The 26,136-nt window shown below is 37.0% G+C and overlaps 1 protein-coding gene across 4 annotated transcripts in view; it reads right to left on the bottom strand.

Annotated features, from left to right (window-relative positions):
• Nucleotides 1-26,136, bottom strand: part of KANSL1 (KAT8 regulatory NSL complex subunit 1) — a 158,342-nt gene that overhangs the window by 49,284 nt on the left and 82,922 nt on the right. For all 4 annotated transcript variants that reach the window (XM_074320695.1, XM_074320694.1, XM_019732940.2 and 1 more), the window contains one exon: nt 4,063-4,204. In XM_074320695.1, the coding sequence (XP_074176796.1) occupies nt 4,063-4,204 (142 nt within the window). The remainder of the gene's footprint in view (nt 1-4,062; nt 4,205-26,136) is intronic.

Below are 26,136 nucleotides of genomic sequence, written 5' to 3' on the forward strand. Positions count from 1 at the left end.
AAAAGGCCAGGAAGAGTCTCCCCATCCTTCATCACCACTCCCCAAGTCCTAACAAGGATCATAACTGGGCTACCCAGGCCTAGACAACTCCCACATAATATATCTCTAATAAATAAATTATTCCTCTGTGGAAACACAAAGCTATCCTACATACGTCAAAAAAAAATGAAGCAAAAAATAACACGAACCAAAACTGAAAAAGGAAGAAATGGTAGAAGGAATGATGCTAAGCTTGATTTTAACAACAGGGCAAAAGAAAGCAAGTAAAAAGGAAAGAAAAGAAAAAATTAAGTTGTATACATGGATTTATTGCTTCTCCCTTTCCAATTTCAGATAATGTATGGAGTCAAAGTACAAAATAAAAAAACACCACACCTCTTAATTTGTAATATAAAATTAAGATGCAATTTCACATACTCACTCCCTATTTCATTTTGAGTAGGTCAGTCTTCCCTACTCATCTAAGATAAATCAGTGACTGGACTACAGACCAGAACCATCCTGGGCTACCTAGAGAAGACACTGCCTTATAACTCTATCGAGATGGGAACATCAACTCTACATCAATTTTGAAAACAAAGGTGTTCTAGGCTTTTGCCACTCCCATTCAGCTCCTTTTCTACCCAGAAGCGCCAATATGTTCAGTTCTCATTCCTAATAATAATACTTCCTTCCTTTGTTAGCAATGGCTGTGTAACTAATTTCACAAATTAGTAAGAACGGATAAAAAATGTGGATTAAAAAAAGGGACATAATGCTTTGCACCGGACACCGATGCTGAAGACTGTGTGCTAAGAGAAGGCAGGCGTCCTTAGTAACAGGACCTGCTTGGTCCCTTGTGCTTTCCCCCTCAGGTTTATTTTCCAGCAATGAAATTTCAATAAACATGCTTGACGAAAATGATGAAAAGGATACACCAGCAGAGTATGTTAGACAGAAAATGCTTTGGAGTCAGATAAATAGCCCTCAGTTCAAATTTAGCTTGGCCTCTTACAAGCCTGTAAGTTGTCAGATTTGCTCTGTGCATTCAATATACATGAATGTACATGGAAATAGTGCACACTCAAAAAAAGTTTTCTTTTCTCATCCAAGGAATGGAAGCATCTTAAAAAAAACAACAACAAGCTGACACTGTAAAATTGTGAAAGTATCAAAATATTGTGAAAATATCACAATGGTATGGAGAAGAGTGCAAAGGAGTTCCTAGAAACTATATCCCTTCTCCAAAGAGCAATAGGAATCATTATTCCCTGAAAAAAAAGAGACTAAAGACTCAATTAATCTGGAAGTTAATACTAAATTTTTGCCAGAACAGAAAATGGCAATCACCCAGCAGTTCTCAAATAATTTTATTAAAGTGATGTATGCCAAAAAAGAAAATAGTATTAATATGCAAGAAAATAAATCCTTAAAAAGAAAGCTGTACCCTCAAATTCCCCATCCAAAGACAAACTACAGTTGACTGCCAAACCTAAATTCATCTCATAAAAGGTGTGCCTGCGTGTGTGTACGTGCGTGAGGAGAGAGATGGAGTGAGAGAGAGAGGCGGGCCTGCACGACCCATGCAGCTCTGGAAAATCTTGGAGCGAGATGGGAAATGGGAACACCAACACACCTTATTAAAACATGGGGTTAAAAACCTGTTTCAATAACTCAAACAGTGAAACACTGAAAGCAACTGCTATCTTAAGCAACAGCAGCAGAGTCAGATACTCAAATCTCAGCTCTGCACTCAGCTCAAGGCTGGTATATGACCATGCATACAGTACCTAACCTCTTTGACCCTCCATTTGTTTATGTTTGAGAACAACAGTAAACCACTCAACACAGTGTCTCTTGCATAATAAATAGTCAAAGACTTCTATTATTATAGTGATACATGAAGACCAAATGCATATTAATGTATCTTTGGGAAAATCCCATTGCTTAGTTGTTCTAGTGGGTGGAATAATGTCTCCCCGTGTTTTATGTCACCCAGTACCTATTAATGTGACCTTAATTGGAAACAGGGTCTTTGCAGATTTAATCAAATTAAGATGAGCCCTTGTGTGGGCCCTAACTCCCAATATGATTGGTGTCCGTGTAAGAGGGAAATCTGGGACACAGACACACAGAGAGAGAAGATGGCAATTTGAAGATGGAAGCAGAAACACAAATGATGCAGTTATAAATGGAGGAACACCAAGGCTTACCAGCACCACCAAAAACTTAGGAAGAGGCAAGGATTCTTCCTTAGAATCTTCAGAGGGAACATGGCCCTGCCTACACCCTGATTTCACAATTCTAGCTTCCAGAACTATGAAAAAATAAATTTCTGTTGTTTTAAGTTTACCACCAAATTTGTGCTACTTTCTTATGGCAGCCCCCCACGGAATTAACACATTTGTTTTAAAAAGACATTGTATAAATATTTAATAAAATTGTGAATTTTCTTGTCATATTACTATAATACCTGTCATTCTACTTTTACTCTTCCTGTCAGAATTTTGTGTCAGACATTGTTTTCAGACTGCAGAGAAAATGCATTAAAATCTAGAATGTCTTATTTTACCAATAATAAAAATGAGGCGCAGAAATATTCAGTAACTTTTCTTCCTAAGGTTATACAGCTACCGTGTTTCCCTGAAAGTAAGACCTAGCGGACAACCAGCTCTAATGTGTCTTTCGGAGCCTTATATTAATTTTTGCTCCAAAAGACACATTAGAGCTGATTGTCCGGCTAGGTCTTATTTTTGGGGAAACACGGTAGCTAGTCTTATCACCATTCCTGCTCACGTTCTACAAATATCAATTTCCTTTGCGAAGAAAAGCTCAGGAAAACAAAATATTCACCAACCTTGGTGAATATTTTTAATTTTAATTCCTCATTTGCTGTAGCTAATTTTTAAATAAGTTAGTCAGGATTTAGTTTGATCCCTATTACAAGGGAACAAATATTTCTTTTAAAAAGGTTAAGTCCTCTGGATTTTGTCCTCAATTATAACACTCTAGTGAACTTTTGGAGAATTATATATAGATCCACTTTAGGAAAGAAGCTGGAAGAACTGGCCAGTGGAATTTTTGGAATAAAAGCTTAAAAGGGGGCTGCAGAATTGTTACTTCAAATACTCATCATTTTGTTTATCTTGTCAAGTGGTCATCCTTTAATTTTTGGCCTACTAATTAATTTAATGTATAGAGTTCACAGTAATGCAATTCTCTTAAGACTTTGACAAGCACTGAGGCAGGACAAAAAGGTTTTGTGACACTTATTTTTAGGAGCAGTAGGCTCTTCATCTAGACCCACGTGTCCAGTCATGGAGCTCAACTGCCTCTACCTAATGTAAAAAATATCTTGCAAAAATGCAGGCTTCATGAAAGCAGAATTTTTACTCACCACTGTGATTTCACTCAGGAAAACAGTGACTTTACCTAGTAGGCACTCGACTTTTGTTGAATAGATTTCTTTTCCATTGTACATCTATCCCTCTTTCGAACCCAAACTGAACAGAGGACTCTTTTCTAAGTTGTTTTTTAAGAAGAAAAACTATACAGTGTCACTGTCAAAGATAAAAGCTGTGTGGTAAGAATCAGTCCTTTGTAGATAGGACACAAGAAAATCAAAATCCTAATCACCAATGTCTAATTTTGCCTCAACAATCTTTCAGGGAAAATGCTATATTTTTCTCAAGAAAGCAAGGGAAGCTTAGCAGTAAAACACAAAGGCAACTAAGGGAAAAAGCAAGATGAAAATCCTCAGTCATCACCCCTTTTCCATAGATATAACAAACACGATAGCTATAGTCAATGGCTTACATTATGTAGTCTTTTTCTTATGTTTCCTGTTAGGCCAGGTTACAAAATGTTTTGTTCTAAACACATGTTCAATCTAACATCATATTCTAGCAGTGTAGTCTGCACCATACTAGGCAACATCAGGCTCTTAAACAAATTAAACCACTACATCAGATCATATTAAACCATTCTCTCTGACATAGTGAAGAGTTATTATTGAGGGACAGGAGAAAATGGATAATGGTAGTTTTTAGCTGGGCTGAAAAAGACCAGACACTTATCCCTTACCTTATTAGCACGTATCTGTTTGTAAATATCTGTTTGCTGCCGAATTCGATATTCCAAGTCAGACACATGAGCCTGAAGCCAGTTCCAGCGGCTGACAATAGCTGCTCGGTCTGCAGCCCATCTCCATTCTGACCTGCGCCTCCTAAAAGAAAATAAACTGAGTGAAATCCAAGAGTAGCAGAAACATTTATACCAAATGAGGGTGAGGGGTTTTTAACTTCTAAACGCCCTTGGGATGTTAAGGGCCTTAACATAGATCAACTCTATTGCTAAGAAAAGACAAAGCTTTTATATGTCTGTCAGAGTACACACGTGGGTAACACTCTTAATATACAGATACTTCCCTAATTAACTGGTTGAAACTGCTTTCTAGTATCCTGATCCCAAATTCTCTGAAATTGCTTTAATTTCTCAGGAGACAGAACTATTCTGTACTTTAACATGAAACATATATAAGAAGTAAAGATTATCTACATAGAAAATCCAAGAGAAATCACAATTAAAGCTGGTCAAGAAATCAGCGAAGTTGCCAGGTAAAGATCAACATCCAAAAACTGACAGTGTTTGTACCAAAAGAGAAGAAAACCTGAAAAACATAAAAGACCTACATAGTGGTATTTTCTTTTTTTTTAAAATGGCAATTTTCGTGCATGTATGTGTGTATAAAAATCCAAGTAAGTTCCAATTCCCGAAAGGGTTTTTAACGGAAGCTGGAAAACAGATCCAAAAACATACATGGGGAAAAAAAAAAAAATCATCGCTTCTCGGCCTTTTGGCTAAGATCAAGGGTAATTTAAAAAAAAAAAAAATCAGGAGTAGAGAAAGTCTAAAGTTAAGTATTATGGGAAAAAAACACCACACAACACTACCAACTTACTTTAAAGCTATGATAATTAAGGCAGTCTAGAAAGACAAAAAAGACCAATGAAACAGGATACAGAGCCCCCAAATTTATATCTGGATATATAAAAGAAATGAAATTCTTATCAGTGGAGAAATATTGAACTATTCAATAAATGGTATTGAAATGGCCAGTTCTTCACATGGAAAAAGACCAGTTCCCTTATGCAATAATGTTGGAATTCCTAAATAAGTTTAAGCCAAACTTAAAAAAACAAAAAAACAAACAAAAAAACACACAAGAATATCTCTGGTTCTTCAGAGCAGGGAAAGACTTAAATAAGACCAAAAACTTTTAGCTAATTCTCAATATACAACAGAAGGTTTAATTAAAGACAAGCCACTGGTTGACAGAAGATATCTATAACACACATAACTAAAGATTAAATGTCAAAATATATACCAGAACTCTAATAGGTTAAAACAACAACAACAAAAAAGACAATCTCATAAAAGATAAACAAATAGAAAATTCACATAAGATAAATCTAAATTTCCAATACATACATAAAAACATGCCACATATTGTTAGATTTTGGTTAAAATATTAGTATTAGTAAAAAGTTGTTTTAAACCCAGACTGAAAAACTTAGCGTCGGTGAGATGTGGAAAACAGCAATTTATATATTGCCATTAGGTAACAATAAAAACTGGCATCACCACTTTTGAAGAATAATTTGTAAGTACTTTGGCCAGGCGGAAATGTGCATACCCAACCATCATGAAATTCTATTTCTGAGAACATATCCTGTACATCTGCATGAAGAAACAGGTTCACTGCAATAGTTTGTAATAGCTAAAAATTAATTAATCTAACATGCTAAAGTAGGGAAATAAAGTGTAATTTATTCCTCTAATAAATTTTTATAGTAATAGAACTCCTGCATCAACATGACTATATCTCAGAAGACAATGTTGAATGGGAAAACCATACAAAAACTAAATGAAAATAAGTTCTATTATAGATACATTCAAGTAGTAAAGGAATTTAACAGAATACTGTATCAATTTAATTATTACTATATGTATCAACACGACTAAATCTCAACAATGTGGAATGAAAAAACTATGAAAAATAAAAAATAATAAACATACAGTAATAAGGATTGTTACCAATACATAAATATAAGTGTATTAAAACATGCACAAAATTGATACACAACAAATTCAGGATCAGGGTCCTCATGACCTCTGGGAATGGAGAAGTTGGATTTTAGCTCTACCTGTAATGTAATGCTTGACTTCTCTTTAAATAAAAATAAATATGGCAATATATAATAATTCCTTAAATATTAGAGGGGGTATATGGCATCTGGTATATTCTATAATCAAAATATTTCATAATCTTCCACAAAATTGTTTGTCAAGAAAGAAGCAGTCACAGTGCCCTGAGCCCCACCACTCAGGATATACATATTCACTCCTTAACATTTTAACTGACTGTAAGTGAACTTTAAAATAGCCCACTGACTGGGTGTTATGTTTTCAACAATAAAAGAGAACAAATCTAATCACAGTAGGGTTAGAAATGAGTTAATACTTAATCAAAATAAATAAGACCAAGGGTAGCAATGATATTTTATTAACTTTTATATAGTCCAAACATAAGCCATTCAAAAGTCACCCATACTGATAAAGTATTATTCGATTACTTCTCTTTTAGAAACAAGGCATTTTATAGTTCCCTAATTTTGATGGAATCAGTCTCAGATATTAATATAAAGATACTTTCTTTTTCAAGTACAATTATCCAGTTCAATGTTGGCTGTAGGTCTACTTCTAGCCCAAATTCAGGAAAGAACCTCATAAGCTCAAGTATAACTTTTGGTTCATTCCTAAACTATAAAAAAGTTTCCCTTTTCTAAGAGGCAAAGCTAGTTAATTAACCCTTCTGTCCTATTTCCGACTTTCATTACTCTGCACGCAGGGTTCACCAGGCCCCTACCCTACAAAATTGTTTTCCAGGTTAATTTCATTTCTGAAGCGACCACAGCATCAAGTCCTCATCTACCATGGTTCCCTGAAAATAAGACCTAGCCGGACAATCAGCTCTAATGCATCTTTTGGAGCAAAAGTTAACGTAAGACCGGGTTTATTACATTATATTAATTATATATTATATATTAGACCGGGTCTTATATTAATTTTTGCTCCAAAAGACTCATTAGAGCTGATTGTATGGCTAGGTCTTATTTTCAGGGAAACAAGGTATCACCACCAGGGTTTCCAGGTGGGAATTCCCACCCATTCTCGGGAATTTAGGAAAATCGGCTCCTTGAACCCAGGTGGTTGGTAGTATTGGCCATCACTTTGTGGAAATGATTCATCACAGAGAACAGAAACCAGTTTATATCTCAAGATTTAGGAACTGGAAAGCGAAAAAAATTCCTGAGAACGGGCGGGAATTGGAAACCCTAACTAGGCTATTCCAATAACCTCCTCAGCTACTGCTCCTAATGTAAGGCACATACTAGTTTTACTAAATAAACTCCCTTCAAACCTCATTTCTTCCTGTCACTCTTACATGTAAGGAATCACACAGGCTCTTTAACTTATTTTTAAATCCTGTCTTCAAGGAAACAATGAAATATAAAGGGAGAAAAAACTGTAAAAGATAGCAATTCGAAGCCAAAAAGTAATAACATCAACACAACATCGATTTAACAGTTTGTTCACAGACAAGTTTGTTTTAACAACTGACAGTGGCTAGCCAAAATAAAACCCTATTGTTGAAAAATCAAAGCAAGGGAAAGATGATTTCTTGGCAAAATTAGAGCACTTCCTCCTGAGTCACCCTTGGTGGACAAAGAATCCTGGCAGAAGAATCCTCCAATGGTCCTGAACTTAGCTCATAAGCCTTCTCACAAATGTTCCAGAACACCAAGCATTCTAAATTGGCTGGAAAGATGAAACCTATTTGTTATCTCTGAATTTTGACACATCTTAACCAAAAGAATTGTCTTTTTTTCTTTCTTGCTTGATGTAAAAAAAAAAGGAGGGAGGGAGAAAAACACTTTAAAATCTGTTTGAAAGTTTGAGAATACACAACAGGAAAAGAAAATTACTTAAAACATTTCAGTTGACAAGAACTTTGATGGATAAATATGTTTTTTTTCTTTGATATTAAGGCACAGCCCTGATTTTCACTTTTCCTAAGGTCAAAACTAACAGGCCTGTGGATACAGATATTCTTCTCAATACCAGTATAAAATCAAGCCTCCAAATAATGGTTTTGGAGATTGGCTAATAAACTAATTAAAGATAGGCAGCATTAAGGGAATACTAGCAATCCCTACCTTATGAACAGGTTTCATTCTACATTTGTCATATGACAGTTTAAAACCGGAAGTGATTTTCAGTAGAAAGTTGTCACAATGTTGTAAAATGTAATTAATGAAAAATGGAAAACCCTACCTTAAGTGTCCAAAAAGTATCGTGTGTTAAATATACCAGCAACACGGACAGAAAGCTAAACTGTTAGCAAAAGTGAGAGGTGTGTAGTCAGCAAGTCTGAGGTGAGCTGTGAAGATGTTACCACACTCTTAATAGCAGAGCAGGACACCACAAAACATCGAAGAATAAGAGCTTCACGTCTTGTTTGTTTTTCCTTAATAAAACAAACCAAAAAACGAAAACAAACAAAAAACCGTCTCACAGAAACTCAGTTTACCAAAGGTAGGCATGGATTTCTCCTCTAATATTCAAAATGTAAACTTATTATTGATAATTTACAGCTCAAAAACAAAAGACTCATTTAACATTAGGGTCTTGCTTAAACAGACTTCCCAAGAGAACACGACTAAGGCTGCTGAGTGACACATAAATGTTATGATGAACTGGTTTCTAACGCATCATTATCGATGATCAATAAGAGGATGTGGATTCCAGCACTGATCATAGTCTTTCAACTCCTGTTGCTTACTCTGTTAACAATTGGTGAAATAACTGCTTTAACTCTGTGTTTGTGCAGGATACTAGAATGACTTCTCAATATTCTGCTGTACACTTTATCCCGGTTAGTACCAAAACATTTGTCTGCATCTACTGGACAATTGCCTGAGTGGGGAATTCATTTTAACTCGTATTTTCCTCCTTGATTTTATAAACATTTTATTAGTAAATTTGCTTTGTCTGCATGTGTGATATAAAAATCAATGAAAAGTTCACACTACAAATGCTTTTTGGTTACCTAAATGCAGGAAGATATAGTACCAGTATTTGCTTTTTAAATATCACATGAATATAGTAAACTTTGATGTTGCTAGCGATGTGAAATTATACTCGAATAGTTCTGTTTATAGGGTTAGTAGAATATTACCACATATCTGTAACTTAGGATGTTCTATGGGATTCAAGAATATAGAAAATTTATTTTATTTACTTGAGGAAAAAAAATCACTTCCTTGTAAAAAAGCTCTTACATTTATAAACATTTTAGAACTTGGAAAGTACTTGAATATTTAGGGTTCAGCTTGCATGTTGGCCAATATGGAAAACAAAAAAGGGATTAATTTTTGGTTTTAATTCTTGGAAATCATCTTGAATGGTAATGTTAATAGAAATGTTTCATTAGAAGACAACAAACAGATCAACACAGGAACTTTTATAGAAGGGGATTTAACCTCTCTTAAACGTGGGGACCAAGCTCCTTCTATTTTTAATCACATATTACAAATTACACATTGACTCCTCAAAGGATAAAACGTTTTCTATTGCACCATAAGAAGTAATGGACTCAATCCCTTAACTCACAGGTGGTTACCACGAATTTTGCCAAAATAAAAGCACTGAGTGTAATTTCTATTACCACAGAGAAAAGGATTTACAACACTATTTATCCCTTACTGCCAATCTACTGCTAGTGAGTGCAGCAAAAGAGGTTACGATAAACCCCATCTTCAGTGCCTACAGCACCACCACGTACAGCACAGCAACAGCTCAGCAATGGTAGCTACTTCCTTTTTCTCAAAGATAATTTTTTAAAATGTCAATAAAATAACAATGAGTCTGCTGGAAAGACCTTAGTGGTGGTAATCCCATCTCTGATTCTGATTTCAGTCCTATCTCCAGTTCTTTCCTTTTATGAAAACAAAGACTCTATTGACAAATTAAAAGTAAAATAACTGTTGAAGGTAAGTTTACACAGCACTATATTCAACCAAAAACTGGTAGATAAATTTTTTGACAGAGGCATGTGCTACTCCCAAGTGTGCAAGGAAGTCCGAGACACCTAAATTCTGAAATCTCCAGGTTTTTCAGAGAACTCATAAAACCAACAGGATAGAGGAGGTAAAACTGAAATCGTCCCTGAACATCCAGGGCATACAGCTGCTAGATTCACAGTATCCAGGATCAGAGTTAGGGTCACTATGGGACAGGCAGGAATAGAAACTCTTGACATTACTGAGGGTAACGTTAAAAAAAATAAAATTATACACACACACAAGTACTCACTACCTAGCTCAAAAGCAGTGTGAAACAAACAGGGGAAAGAGCAGGCAGATAGGTCCAAGCCAAGTTATTTTTTAATTTATACAATCCTAGACATGTAAATTGGCCTCTGGAAGTCACAGCAGCATCTGCCTCCCAGGACTGTGGTAGTCCTAAGTAATGTAATCCTAACTACAAAGTACAATATGTAGAAAAAGAGCAACTATTAAATAAATATAACCTTGGCTATCATCAATTCCATATCATAAAAGATTAAAAAAAAAAAAGGACGGGAAAAGAAAAATAAAGAGATGGGAAAAAATCTTTAAGAGGTAGGCAAATTCAGGAAATAGGTGTTTTCAGTTAGCAACCCTGAGTTTCTTCAGGGTTGGGCTTCAGTCATCTAAAAGGATGTTCCATTCTAATAAAACCAAATAGTTCATTCAAATAGACATTGTATTCACCCACAATTTGCATGATATTACCCTCCCCCCAATTTACAGACATGGAGGAAATAAAGTACAGGGGAAAAACAACAACAACAAATTGTTTGGCATCAAATAGCCCATGCGCTTTAGCTGTAAAATAAAACTGAGATGAGAATGAGTTAAGAAACTGTTTGTATCTGTCACTCTAACTAGGTTACATCAGCTTTGCAGAGAGGTTTACAGTAATAGGAAACACATGTACCAGAGCCAATTCTAAACTGCCAATTCATCCTGATAAAGGCTCTGGGGGTTGAACACTTAACCCTTTTGTGTTACTGCTTAAACCAGATTATCTCTGAAATCGAAATGAGATTTGTGCATTTTCACAGATTATTTCTGCCAAGCTTTCAACCCACCATGAACTCCCCCCTTTTGCCCCCCTGCCCACTTAACCAATATTTAAACACCTATTCTTTACTAGGCATTGTATTAGGTGCTGGGGATACAATAATAACAAAAACTGTGGCTCATTAAGCTTAGAGTTTAATGGGGAAGGCAAACATTAATAATCATGCAAAATTTGGGATAAGAGATCATAACTGACACCAGATTGGGGGATCTGGAACATTTCTGTGGTATAAACATTTAATCTGAGCTCCAGAGAGTAAGTTAAGACTCGGACAGGCAAACTGCCTGGGACGAGGGTTAGGGGATGAGGCGAGGCGTAGGAGACACTGGGGATTGCGGCGTGTTTTAAGAAAAAGAAACGACACGTATACAGGTTACGTAGCTGGAGCTCAGAGAGTGAACAAGGGAGAAGAATGCACTGAAGCTGACATTGGGTATATACATGTCGTACAGAACACAGGTTAATTTTATGAAACAATATAAGCTGTCCTGATCCTGGCCCATGTTCTTTCACTTATCTTGGACTCTTTTATAAATGAAAAATTTCAAATACAAGCTAAAGGATAACGAACTCCCACATAACCATCAACTAACTTCAACAACTATCAGCTCTTGGCCAAACCAATTTCATCTACAACATCTGTCCCCCATTCCCATGGATTAAGTTTGGAGCCAATGTCCATGATCAGGTCATTACATCTGTATCTGTGTGTGTGTGTGTGTGTGTGTGTGTGTGTATTTCCATATATATCTCAAAAAGTACACATACTTTCATACTTTGAAAAACACTAATTCCTTAACGTCAAATGTCCAGTTATCAATCACATTTCCTGGATTGTCTCAATTGGTTTTCCAAATCCGTCAGAAATAAGATCTACACACTCATTTGGTTAATACATCTCAAATTTGTCACACCGATTTCCTCTTTTTAGCCCCTGCAATTTATCTGTGGGAGAAAACAGCACTCTGTCCTTTCGAACGCCTCACAGCACCGGTGGAGTTTGCCGACTGAATCCTCGTCAAAGTCCACACTTTCGAACTTTATAAACTGATACCGCTCAAGTACCTTTAGTTATTTAGTTTTCTGTAGATCAGCTGATCTACAATTATTTGTATTTTTGCACAATTTTTACATGTTTAAGACAGGTATGTACTAAAACACACCCAACCTTTTAAAGAATTAAGGTACGTACTTCAAACTCCTCTTAATGGCCATCTGTCAACTTTATTAAATATGGCAACATATGCATAATACATAATCTGCCAAGCACAATAAAAGAAATGTAATAATTCTCCAGCAGAGCCCCTACGCAGTACTCAGGCCAATCTGTTTGGCATACTCTATACAAGTCTCCAACCTGAAAATATCCAGGAGCAATTTTATCCCTAAAACCCACCTCCCTCTGGGAAAGTCTTTCCTGGTGAACTATACCTCATGATTCATTATTCTGTATTCTTCAAGCTGAGTGTGATCCTCTTATTTTGTTATTTATGTGTTTTTTATTTCCAAGTCATGTCATACACGATCGGTCTTTAACTACGTTATCCACACCTTCTTATGGGCACTACCTACCACGTGTTTTAACTGTAAATCAACTTTCAATGATATCTGCATATATGTAGTTTACAAATAAGGACTTCCCAGGAAATATGAAAAATATAAACTTATTTCGCTGCTTGTCCTGCTTAAATTTCAAACAATTAAGAAAACACTTAACTGAAGCCTGAAAGACCCAGAATGCTTTTAAACACTTTGAAGTGTTCTGATGGAGAAAAATACAGCAGGAAAGGGAAGGATGGAGTGGCTTACAGTTCTTAGCGGTGTATAGGACTGGACATGGAATTTGAGCATGAAGATTTCGAACAAAACACTGGCCTAGTTACTGTGTCTTTTTTAGAGAACAGGACTGTTATATTTCAAAAATAAAGCAAAATGACCAAGTTAATACTGAAAGGCTCTCAGTTATTCAAAGAACTGCTACTCCAGAGTGGCTCCTCTAGAGTAAACCAACCAGTTTTCTGTCTACTTTTCTGCCTAGAGAGCCCATTTTTTAAGAGTCCATTCCATTTTAGAACCTTTTGGGGGGAAAAAAAAAAATCACACGGAGGTTAGAATATTCAAATTCTATATGTGAGACTAATTCCTTTTTTGAAAATCCTAAATAGTTAAGTAATCTTATTCACTCAAAAACCATAAATTAAAGTATAAGAATAGTTATTATTTCATCCAGCTTGCTAACCTAAGCAAGAAACTGACAAGGATCACATCTTACAACTTAAAGTACCTATTCTGAGTAACAGGGGACTTAGAAGCTTCTCACAACCATCACAACTTTTGAAAGAAAAATAATTCCCCTCTCTTCACCATTCAGCAACTCCCCGGCCATGGGCTCCTTTGAGTGAAAGAGTAGGAAAAAAGTACAATGTACAGTACTGACAGGGAGAAGGCAGGAGGGAGGAGGGAGGACGCCAGCACTTCTTATTCCATAGGAGAACTTTCACAACCATTTCTAGAACAATCAAAGAAATCTTTGTATTTAGCCCAATAAATTAACTGTGCAATAGAATTCCTACAGAGAAACAATGTCTCCTCACTTTAAAAATATAGCTTGTTGGAAAGAGTATGGTGTTTAGAGTCAGTGAACACTAAATTTCAAATGAAAGATCAAAGAACAAAAGTTCTTATTAATGCTCAACCTCTGAGGAATGATGTTTCAAACTTTAGAGTAAGAATTATCAGAGAGCTGCAGTGAGTCCCAGGGACTTGCAAGAATAAGAAGCCTCTTAGATAGTTCTTATGCAAGAAGTGTGTAAGAACCGTACTTTCAGAAATATTACTCAGAGCTATTGAGGTTTAGAAACAAAGGATGTATCTTCCAGAAAATGAAGTTGTATCAAAACTCAATTTGTGTTAACTTATCAGTTCTTAAAAATATAAGAACTTCCAGACCAGGCAAAATGGTATAGACTCCTTTCTCTCAGCTCATACCTGCAAAACAACACAACTATTAACCCTGAAAATAATGCAAGAGGCAACCAAAGAAAAACTCTGAAGGGTGGAAAGAGGCAGGTGAACTGGTTAGGGACCTCAGGATTAGAACATAGTAACAGGGCGACTAAGAAGTCCCATTCAATAGAAGGTAATCAAGGCCTGGCGTTTCCTGACTTTCAGCCTAGCAACAAAAAGCTGCCCCGACAGGCTCATCACTTCCGTGGATGGAACAAGTGTACCATTCACAACCCCAGGCGAGCCCTGCAGCAACAGCAAAGGAGATGCAGCGGGAGGTCAGCTAACACTAAGAAAGAAGCAGCCAGGGGAAAGATTATTACCCCAGCTCTCTCTTTCCTTTTTATAACAAATATTCATTATATCTAATCTCTCTCCTCCCATTATCTCTAAAATCCAAGTTTGATTTCCTATTCTCCCAGCTCATTTCCACTCAGTCACTGCTTTCACTGCTGTGCACTGAATATGCCAGGTAAGCTATGAAGCCCGAGGCGGACATCCTCACTTTCTTCAGGTCCTCTCTGGAAAGTCACTTCAATGAGGCCTTCCCTTGACTACCCTATCTTAAAACTGCAAGCCTTCACTCTTCCCCAAACACACACACACTCTCTCTCTCCCTCTCCTCCTGGTTTTATGATTAGAAATTACATGTAAAATATTTTAATTATCTTACTTACTGTCTGTTTCCCCCCACTAACGTGTTTCCCCAAAAATAAGACCTAGTTTGACAATCAGCTCTAATGCATCTTTTGGAGGAAAAATTAATATAAGACTCGGTCTTATTTTAATATATGACAGGGTATAATGTAATATAAGATACAATATAATACAATATAATACCGGGTATATTAATTTTTACTCCAAAAGATGCATTAGAGCTGATGGTCTGGCTAGGTCTTATTTTTGGGGAAACACAGTAGAACCCTCTCTTATGAGAGCAGGGATTTTTGTTTTGCTCATTATCACATTCCTGTTGTCTTGTGGTAGATACTCAAATATTTATTGAAAGGGAGGGAGGAAAACAGGAAGGGAAAGAGGAAAGGAGGATAGATGATCCTAACTTTCCTTTGCAACAGATAAAAATCAAAGTAATCCTACAGCGAGGGTAGTAACCCCTTTCTCATTCGGTATCAACAAATCTCAAACCATTCTGGCCTCTCGCCCAAAATAGGATACACAAAATTACAGTCCACACTCTTAGTCAAAACTTACGTTGGCTAGGGAAAATAAAGCTATTACTACAAAATGAAAACTGCCAGCAAGGTATTTGATCCATCTTCCTAACACCAACCATACACAACTCTAAAGGATGCTTACTGAGGGTCCTATAAATGTTCTATATGCTTGAACATATAGCAAGACAGAAAATGCTCACATCTCAATTTCCACTCTTTCAAACCATTTACTTATAGTTAGAGCCTTGAATTATGTGATATACAAAAGATATTCTATTTCAAAGTTTTCTTGGCAACTTTTGAACGTTCCTACATTTGCAAGTTATTTTGTCAGGTTTTTCTTTACCATAGAGAATATATAAATCCGTTCCCCAACCCCACCTCCAAAAAGAAAATCCCTTAAGAAATAATTTCTAATGACCTAGTCAGCCTTCAGAGATCAAACCAGCTTACAGCAAAAAAAAAATGGCTGAATGCACAAAGACATTTTCACTGTTCCAACAACTGGGAAATGATCAGTAAGTAGTGATATATATTACAGCGCTAAGCACAATGCCTAGCATTACAGTAATTACTCAGGAAATGGTAGCTGCTGCTGATCTACTACTTCTGATTACCTACAGACATGGCGGAACTAACTCAGATACCACAAGGCACCCCGTGCCCTTCCATCTAATGACAAGCAATTTATTTTGGAATACACAATTCCTTAAACACATTTGAGAAACAGGAACCGGAAGTCAAATATCTTTTATTCTGAATCAAGGTGAAGCCTGCTCAGCAAGGTGTGCGTGGAGGGAGACACTCGCATTTGAAGTGGGCAGAGGCCAGTGCTGCTGCTGCTAAACATACAACGCACAGGGAAGCCCCCCAACAAAACGTCAACAGAGCTGAGGATGCAGAACCCCGTTCTATAGAAATCATTGACAAGTATAAAATCTTACCTTTCCCAAGCCAATCGTTCTTTTGGGCACCATCGTGGCCCCATATTTTTGCAAGTTCTTTGACTAATAAGCGACCGAAGTCTTAAGGTTCTTTCATAATCAGGTGAATGGCAAGGAGGTTCAGGCTGCGACCCAACATTTTTTTTTAATGAAATAGAACACAATAGGAAGTATTAGGGTGTGTAATATGTGGAGTATATACGTAGTCAGGGTAAGTAACTTACCTATGCAAACCAGATTCACCTGCAGGTACAAGTCACGTAAACTGTGGATCTTACTGTAGATCACGCTTAAGACAGACCTTCAAGGCGTTGCTCAGTTCTCGCATCTACACAATTACTGAGGTGGACTAACAAACCTACAAGGCTCTTCTCCTTTACAAGATGTAATGAACCTATGACCATCAGCATGAAATGTGTCCTGTATGTACAGCTGTAATTTACACTGGGGTTGGGGGTATTAATTATAACTAGACAGATACCTGCAAGATTCAATTCACTCCAGATGCTTTCCTCAGTTACTATTACACTCAGACTAGAAGCTTAATCAAGCCACAATGCCAAGTCTAAATCTAAATCACCCTCTCAAAACATGCCAAAAACTTCTAAAACCAAAACAAACATCAGAGATTATCTCCGAGCATCTCAATTTTTAAATGATGAAAATGGGACCAATAGGAGTAAATGACTTTCCCAGAGTCATTAGTCAATTCACAGTCAGCCAAGCTCTTAAAGCAAACTTTAGAAAAACATCTCAGGCATGCTGACATAAGCTAAAAGTTACATTCTGATTTTAAAAATCTCTTTAGCTTCTTTTAAGTGGCACAGGTAACTGACTCAAATGTCTTTTAAACATTTAATTATCTTACTGACTCAGAAATAAGACTACCTGATCAGTACTACCATGTTTGACATTTTTCTAACATATAAAATTAAACCTAAAGATCTATTCTTAGAAGCAGGAATTATATAAATAATAGGAAAACACTGATCATCCAATAACAACATTCTTACCACACTAATAAAGAATTCCACCATTAAAGGAAGCCAAGGCCCCAATCTTTTCTATATTATATGACTCTCAAGTTTCCCCACTTGCAAAATTGGTCACTAGGGTTCTTCCAGCTCTAAAATTCTACTCATCTTTGCTCCTAAGTGTCACAGTACAAACAGATGACGTGACATTTTATTCACAGTTTAAGGCCTGTTCCTGAAAACAAGGTCCCTAAAAGCACTAAAATAACCGGTGTATGAAAGTAGGATTGATCCGCCTCTCTAGTTCGCTTTTATGAAGTGACGTATCTTTAAGCCAAGGAGTCCTGAACTACAAACTGTACTTACCAATTTGTTTACTGCTAAGAGCACCGGGCCCTGAATTAGCTTGCAAACAGACGCTAAGCAACTCAATATTTAAAAACTGAACATCTACCTAAATGAGACTGGTTAAGTATCAAAACAATCTTATTCTTAAGTACTCTAAAGAAAGAAGAAGAATATAGATTTCCTAACTTGCTGAACTAAGACTAGAAATATTTTATCCCAATGTTCTTAAGCAGACTGCTAACAAGTTACCACCCTCTCCCCCCAGGAGCTCTACACTTTGATAGAGTTTATAATAATTTTTCCCAGACAGTTTATAGTTATCACCATGTGAACATTACAATCTTGTAAGTAAGGGAAAAGATCTCTTATATACTAATCAACGATTATTCTTGATAGGAATGTTTTAAAGGAAAAGAGAATGGCAAATCATTTTTAAATTAAATAATGAAGTTAAAGCAATACCTGATTAAAATTCATTAAACTCCCAACTGACAGTCAACTAAGTGAATAGGTAATTAGCTTCCAAAAAACAAGTCTTAATTCCATTAAAGTTCATCAGACAATTGCTTCAGCATTTTAACAGAAGTGTTAATTTCTTCGCCGAAGGTTATAAATTACATCACACAGATTCTGACCAGATAAAGTTTGGAACAATTTTTCTTTTTCACACTTTTTGATTTAGACACTCTAAAGAACTTTGTACGATCACAATTAAGCTTGCTCAAATTTTTCTTTTACAATACTTAACTGTATTTATAAGTAAGGTAAGCAGAATTATTTTAAAGAACAAAAGGAGATTAAACCAGGTTTTTCCTTCTCCCGTACTGCAAAAGAGAAAACAGTATAAAGCTACAGAGCAGTTCTATCTATAGCAAACCCTCCCTTGCCAACTACCACCAATCATACAGCTCCTAGAAACTCTAGAGAAAAATATACATTCTAGAGATGAAGATAATTTTAGAAGTATATTACAGGATGGCATGCATATACAGTTTCTCAGATAACTATGCGTGATTTCAAACTAAAGACAAAAACTTCACTATGACATTACGAATGAGAAAACAGTTTATTCGTAGGACACTTCTACTCCCACCAAAAAGTGCATCTGAACAATACAAACAGCTCTTAGGAAAGCCAATAGAGTTGCAAAACATGCACCCACAGCTTTTAATGGCGATGACAATAAAATGCTTAAGCTGCTCACAGACATCAGGTAAAGGCCTCAGAACTGCTGGAGAGGGCACTATGCCCCAGGACAGTTACTAAGGTGATGAAGCAATGTCTTCAGGATTGAAAAATAAAACAGAAACAGTTTACTTCATTTCACATGTCTGATTAGTATAAAAACTCACATCACTAATCATCAATCATAGAAGAAAAGAACCCCAGGAACCAAGTCTCTTACAGATAAGGCAACTAAGACCTATGTAGATTGAGAACTAGATCCAACTTCCAACTGAGAAGACTTTCTGCCATACAAAAAATTAAGTATTTAGTAATTTAGATTTTGTTAGAAATAGCCAGGTTACAAATATTCCTCAAAGGAAAGGCTGATAAAGTCGAATAACCTATTGAACTATTAGGATATTTTATATTAAGACACAAAACATTAAAAGTAGACTAAGAAAGAACAGTAACTCAATTCATTTTTGTCCTGTGACTCGTCTGTTCAGCCTCTCAGTGCCTCCCTTCACCTCCAAGTACAATGCAATCTCAACTTTATTATTCAAGTCTTCATTAATAGCCCTCCAACAACTTCTATTCTCCAACAGAGTTCAAAATTTTTTCTAGCAACAAGTAAAAGTCCCACCATTTTTCTTCTTCAAAGCTTGGTACCAGGGAATTATTTTATACATAGAACAAAAATCCATAGACCTATAGCTCCTAAGAGTGCTTGAAAATACTTTTTAAATGGCAAAATAATCTCAACCAACAGCAATGCTGTGATAATGTTTAAAATCATTTTTTAAACGTGTAAACTGGTGCATCCAAGTTTGAAAATTGTATTATGGTGGTTTTAAAAGATGGCTGCAAATTCTCTGACATTCCTCCCATTGAGAGCTGGTGTTCAGACTTTTCCCCTTGAATCTGAGAGGTGTCGTACCACTTCAGTCAACAGAATCTGAAACTGGTGCATCCAACTTTGAAAGTAATGCTAGGTGACTTCCCAGGGCAGGTTGTAAACAGGCAGCTTCCACCCTTGTTAGCTAAAAATCCAAATCTTGTAAGACAACCTGGAGTATATACTCTTTTGTAAAGTTTAAAAATAAACAAAAGTAACCTGGGGAAACTTTAAAAGCTGTGTGTGCATGTTTTGTGATTGCCTTAGCATTTCTGCCCCACCAAGAAAGATTCTGTTGGCTTCCCTCTAATTTTTAAAGCAAACACAGATATGACACACTAAAAAAGAAGAATTTAGGATAGAGAATGGGGTGGATCTTATAGGAAAGGTTTTGGGGAGAGTAGCTGAGTTGGGCAGTAGTGTCACAGGTGTGATATTATTTTTAAAAGAAAGCCATTTTGGTGGGAGCAATAACAACGGTGTCATGAGCCCAGAAATCCAATTACAGTCAATCCTTGAACACAGGTTTGAGCTGTATGGGTCCACTCACATGCTGACTTTTTTCAATAAATATCACGAATATATTTTCTCCTATGACTGTCTTAATAACATACTCTCTAGCTTACTGCAAGAATACACTATACCATACATTCGATCCTTGAACGCAACACAGCTTTGAACTGTGTGGGTCTACTTACAAATGGATTTTTTCCAATTGACTGCTGTTCAATTTACCCTTGCAGCTCAAACCACATATGTAAAGGGCTGACTGTAGTTATACTCAGATTTTCCATTGCACAGGAGGTGGGCGCCCCTAACCCCTGCATTGTTCAAGGGTCAACTGTACATATGACATACAAAATGTTAATCCACTTATATTATCGGTACGGCTTCCGGTAAACAGTTAAGCGATTAGTAGTTAAGTTTTGGGGGAGTCAAAAGTTACTTGTGGATTTTCGACTGTGTGGGGATCGCTTCCCTAACTCCCATTGTTCAGAGTCTATAAAAAGAAATAAACATACACACAGGGGAGTACATCAAATGGAAGGACGTGCTATGATGGGATGGTGTGGGGGGTACGACGACAACAAAAGTATCCACATTACTATTAGATTAAGAAAAATCCTTTTTTTAGTTTACGATAGCAGACAGTTACTGAAATCCAATTTATACTCCATTAACTTCCCTTTAAATCCTCATGAAAATAAGAACTTTAAAGTTTCACAGAGCTAGAAACTACGACTACTGGTTAATCTCTGAATATTCAGAGAAATTTCCAATAAACAAAACTGAGGCAAAAAAAAAAAAAAGTAGGGATAAATGAGGAAAGACAGACTTTTTTTAAAATGGAGCTCATTTCTTCCTTCATTAAATTTCAAATAATGAAATGAAAGCTGGACAAAAGTAAATAGAGAATTATATTTGATATCCAAGGTTATTTGGTTGGCAATGAGAGGAGGCTCAAGCTGATGAAATGATGGGACGTGGTATCACTGTTTCCAGCAAGGGAAGGACTACAGACTACATCGGTTATCCAAGAAGCAACACTACTCATAGTGGGAAGGCAGGCAATACTCAGAAGATCCCTCCCAGACCAGCACATCTGAAGACCACCAAGTTATCAGCAAGTTGGCCAGAGGCTGCACTCAGTAACACTTAAAAAGCTCAAAGCAGGAATTTAAAGGCAACAAGTTGGACATGGAGAGGAATCCATCAAGCTGCTTACCTGCAAATACACCTTTGCAAAGGCCTTTCCTCCTAGGCAATATAACTGTCTATCTTGAAAATCCCAAGAGAAAAAAAACAACAGGGAAACTATCAGAAGTACAGTTAACACTAGAGGTTACAAAAATGGCCAGATTAAAAAATTAATGTCCCAAAACTTAAGTTCTTACATCCTTTCAAAAATCTGTTTTATAGTCTTCCCCTCCTCTATAAAAAAACAAAACAAAACAATTTCTTCTTCCAGTTCCCCAAGTTAAAAAATCTGTTATCCTCAACTCCTCTCTTTCACAACCATATTTAATCCGTCAGAAACTCTCCTGGCTCAACCTCCAAAAGCATCTAATCTCAGACTCTGCCTGACTACCTCACGCACGTAGCCATCATCTCTCACCTGGAAATGGCATGAGCCTCCTGAGTGGTCTTCCTGCCTGGGACCTACCTGTCACTCTTCTGCTCAGAACCTTCCCATCCAACTCGGAGCAAAAGCCAAAGTTTTTATCGTGTTCCTGGCTGTTTCTCATCTTTCTCGACATAAACTGATTTGACTTGGAACACTTTCTTCTTCCAGATATCCTTGGAAAACGTCCCCTTATTTCCTTCTGGTCACCTTATCAAAGAAGCTTCCTTGACAGACACAAAACAGTAAAGCTGCTGCTGCTCCTGCCACCACCCTCACCCAACCTTGTCCCCCCACAACCACCATGTTTTGTTTCCCACAGCACTCACCACTTGACATGTATTTATTTGTTTACTGCCTGCCTCTGTTCCTCCAGCAGTGTAAGTTCCAAGAGAGCAGGAATTTGCATTTTTATTCACTAATGTATCAAAAGGAATTCTCATTTGTTTTATTCGCTAATGCATCCCCATAAACTTAGTCTCCTCATATGCAGTAAGCATTCAATAAATGCAGTTAAACGAATACTGGTGATGGTGGAGGTGAGGGTGGGAGCTTTCTATCCACGTGGTTTATAGCAGCAGCCATGTGCATGCTTGGGAAGCCAGCCAAAAAGCTTTCCGGAGGGTTATTAGTTTACAGATTCGATCTAATTCCAATTAAAATCCCAGTGGGATTTTTTGAGGGAATTTGACAAAGACTAATGGATTTGACTAAACAAATTTAAAACTTCTATAATTTAAAAAACATACAAATTAGGAGGTAAATAAAGAGCTAGGAAAAACTATTTGCACTTACTCATACAAATCAATTCAAAACGACATAAGTAAATGATTGTAGAAGATTTATTTATATAAAAATATTGATGGCCAATAAATAGCAAGGGTTAAAATACATTAGTAAATCAAAGCAATAAAAAATTTAAAGAATGTCCTTTTGTCTATCAAACTAAAAACTAAACAAGTGTTTTAAAATTTTACCTAGTATCAGCTGGGTTTCAGGGAAATACTGCTGAGGAAACAGAAGTTTCATTCTAGAGAACAATATAACAAGATTTATCAAGAAACCTTAAAACTGTCCTTATCCCATGACCAAAAAAATTTCCACATCTAGAAATTTAACCTAAGATAATAATGTGTGACATAAAGCAAGCTCTACTCACTGCGTTTCCTACGTAAGAGAACAACTTTAGGTCACATTCCTGAAGTAGGGTTTATCTGTCTGTAGTTGAATTTTCTTTGGCCTCCATAAGAGTATCAATACTTTTTCAATTTGTTGCTAGCAGTTTAAAATCTATTATATACAAAAACAAGCTCTGCCAATGCTGGGTCTGCAAGTCTCTCAATGACTATTAAACAGCAGTTGGTCCCTCAGATGTGCGGCACACGATATAGAGTTCTCAAAATCATCCCCACCCTGGAAAAGTTTGATTCATTTACACTATATGCTTGATCTCCTTAAATTATCTCAGTTGGAAACCCTACTCTAGAGTCAAACCTTAAGCCTAAAGGGCTTTCTAAACACATATTGTTGGCCCCACCCCCAGAGTTTCTGATTCAGGTCTGAGGTAAGGTCCCCTAATTCACATTTCTAACAAGTTCCTAGGAGATGCTAATGCTGACGGGGTCCAGATTCCTGTGAATTACACAATTACAGGATCCTTGGACAATATTAGGGATTCCACTAACAAGGAGGACGGTGTGTTAGAAAAGTGGATGGATAAACAACCAACAGTTACTGCAGGTGACTATTTGTACATATGATACACAAAATATGTTAATTTACTTATGTTATTGGTAAAGCTTCCAGTAAACAGCAGGCTGTTATTAGGAGTTAAGTTTTGGGGGAGTCAAGTTATCTGTGGATTTTCAACTGTGTGGGGTCACTCCCCTAAACCCCAATTGTTGTTCAAGGGCCCGTCACAGCAATGCGTCCCCCTAATTATCAGAGGTGGAAAACCACTGCCCAACATTAAATTTAGGAATAACTCTAGATTAAATTCTTAGTCCTATTTTTTATTCTAAATTCCTCCTCATGGGTTTTGTCTATCTACATTTCATATAAAATAGGGACTGCAGGGCCAGCCTGGTGGCTCAGGTGGTTGGAGCTCCGTGCTCCTGACTCCGAAGGCTGCCAGTTCGATTCCCACATGGGCCAGTGGGCTCTCAACCACAAGGTTGCCGGTTCAGCTCCTCGAGTCCCGCAAGGGATGCTGGGTTCTGCCCCCTGCAACTAAGATTGAACACGACGGCACTTTGAGCTGAGCTGCCTCCCGGATGGCTCAGTTGGTTGGAGAACGGGCTCTCAACCACAAGGTTGCCAGTTCGACTCCCACAAGGGATGGTGGGCTGCGCCCCTGCAACTAGCAACGGCAACTGGACCTGGAGCTGAGCTGCGCCCTCCACAACTAAAACTGAAAGTTGTTACTTGACTTGGAAAAAAGGCCTGGAAATACACACTGTTCCCCAATAAAGTCCTGGTTCCCCTTCCCCAATAAAATCTAAAAATAAATAAATAAATAAATAAATAAATAAATAAATAAATAAATAAATAAAATAGGGATTGCAAATAAAGATTGTTGTAAAAGATACCTCATACTTCCAATATTTCATGACTAACAAATGTGTATTACCAGCTCTAATATTTTCTACTGAATTTGACTTCTTTCTCCAGCTAGTAGAAACTATACATAATAGCTAACACTTGTGAATGCTTCCTTTGTTCTGGGCATTGCTACACACTTGACATGAATTTCATCATGAGGCAGGGCCTACTATCCCCATAACGCAGATGGAGAATCTCAGGCACCAAGGGATTAATTAGGTCACTGGCCCAGAGAACGAAAAAGGTCTACATTTGAACCCAGGCAATGTGGCTCCAGAGTCTAAAGTTGGTATCATTGCACTATTACTGCCTTCATCATCTCAAATTCCACATATCTCAATTCCAACTTTCATCCAAACCAGCTCTTCTTTTAAACTTGCTGATTGTTAATATTCTCACCTTCCTACTCAGGCTCTCAGGCTCAAAATCACAAGGTTCCTGCAATAATTGAGTCCTATTACATTTCACATCTGTCCATTTTCTTTTTATTTCAATTGCTCTAAAAAGTCCTTTAGTCATCCTTCACTGTGACCTTTGGGTCAAAGGCCAGCTTAGTTAACAGGGAATTCGAGTCAGGTCTTTACCCTACCTCTTGGACCCATTTCTCTCACTGTTCCACATACAGATAAGAACTCTACTTAATAAACACACCAACACACATGCAGAACTTTCCTTACTCCTGAGGGAGAAGAGGAAGGGATGGAAAGGAAAAACCAAGGAGAAACAACCTTTAACCTAAAAAAAGTATCATTTCTAAGTAAGTATAAAGCAACAAGCTTTAGAACCAGAACATTCAAACATCAAACTTCTCTTTCATGGAGCCATTAATAGTTTTAAAGGAATACTTGAGTATACCTTAAACTTACACAATGTTATATGCTGATTATATTTCCATAAAGTTGGGGGGGGGGTAGGGGGAGGGAGGTCGTTGTCCCCATCCCCCTCCCCCCAAGAATACATCAACTGTTGTTGAGGCATCCCAACATAAAAGCTGAGTGCCAAAGTAAGTTTCACTCTAGCGTCAAGGGTGGCCTGCAGCTGTTGAAACAACAAAATTTTAAAGATCCTGTATAAAACCTCCTGTTTGAAATTAAAAGAACTTCCAAAGCTGTTTGTTCCTGAGGCATCTTTTCGCCTGAACAAAAGCAGCACAATTTCCTAAAGTATATTTACTCACAGATAAGCCATGCGGTCCCACACATACTCTCTACCTACAACTTTGAGGAGTCCTGACTATTGGTATCAGCATCTATCTTTAAAGGTCATGTAACAGGTGTATGTATACCTTAGACAAAATGTGAGAGAGGCAGCACTTGAATAGCAAAGGTGAAACTAAACAACTAGAATTAGATTCGAATCTTCGCTCTGATACTTACTTGTGACCCTGGGCAAGACCCCACTCCCCCCAGCCTCAGTTTCTTCATCTACAAGAAAAGACCTACCCTGAGTTGCTAAGGTGATTTAATGAGACCATGTGTTTAATGCCCCCAGCACAACAACACAGGCCCTCTAGGAACAGCATCAACACCTCCCTTTCTTTCTAATTGTATCACCTAATGTGTTAGTGTTAACTGGGTAATGGGATTCACAGAAATTTGTGGTTTGCCTCCTGTGTTTTAAAATGTTTCAATAAAAAATTATTTCATAATAAATATTTTGTAAATGCAAAAAAAAA

The sequence above is a fragment of the Rhinolophus sinicus genome, linkage group LG15, assembly GCF_036562045.2.
Source record: "Rhinolophus sinicus isolate RSC01 linkage group LG15, ASM3656204v1, whole genome shotgun sequence".
Taxonomy (NCBI): domain Eukaryota; kingdom Metazoa; phylum Chordata; class Mammalia; order Chiroptera; family Rhinolophidae; genus Rhinolophus; species Rhinolophus sinicus.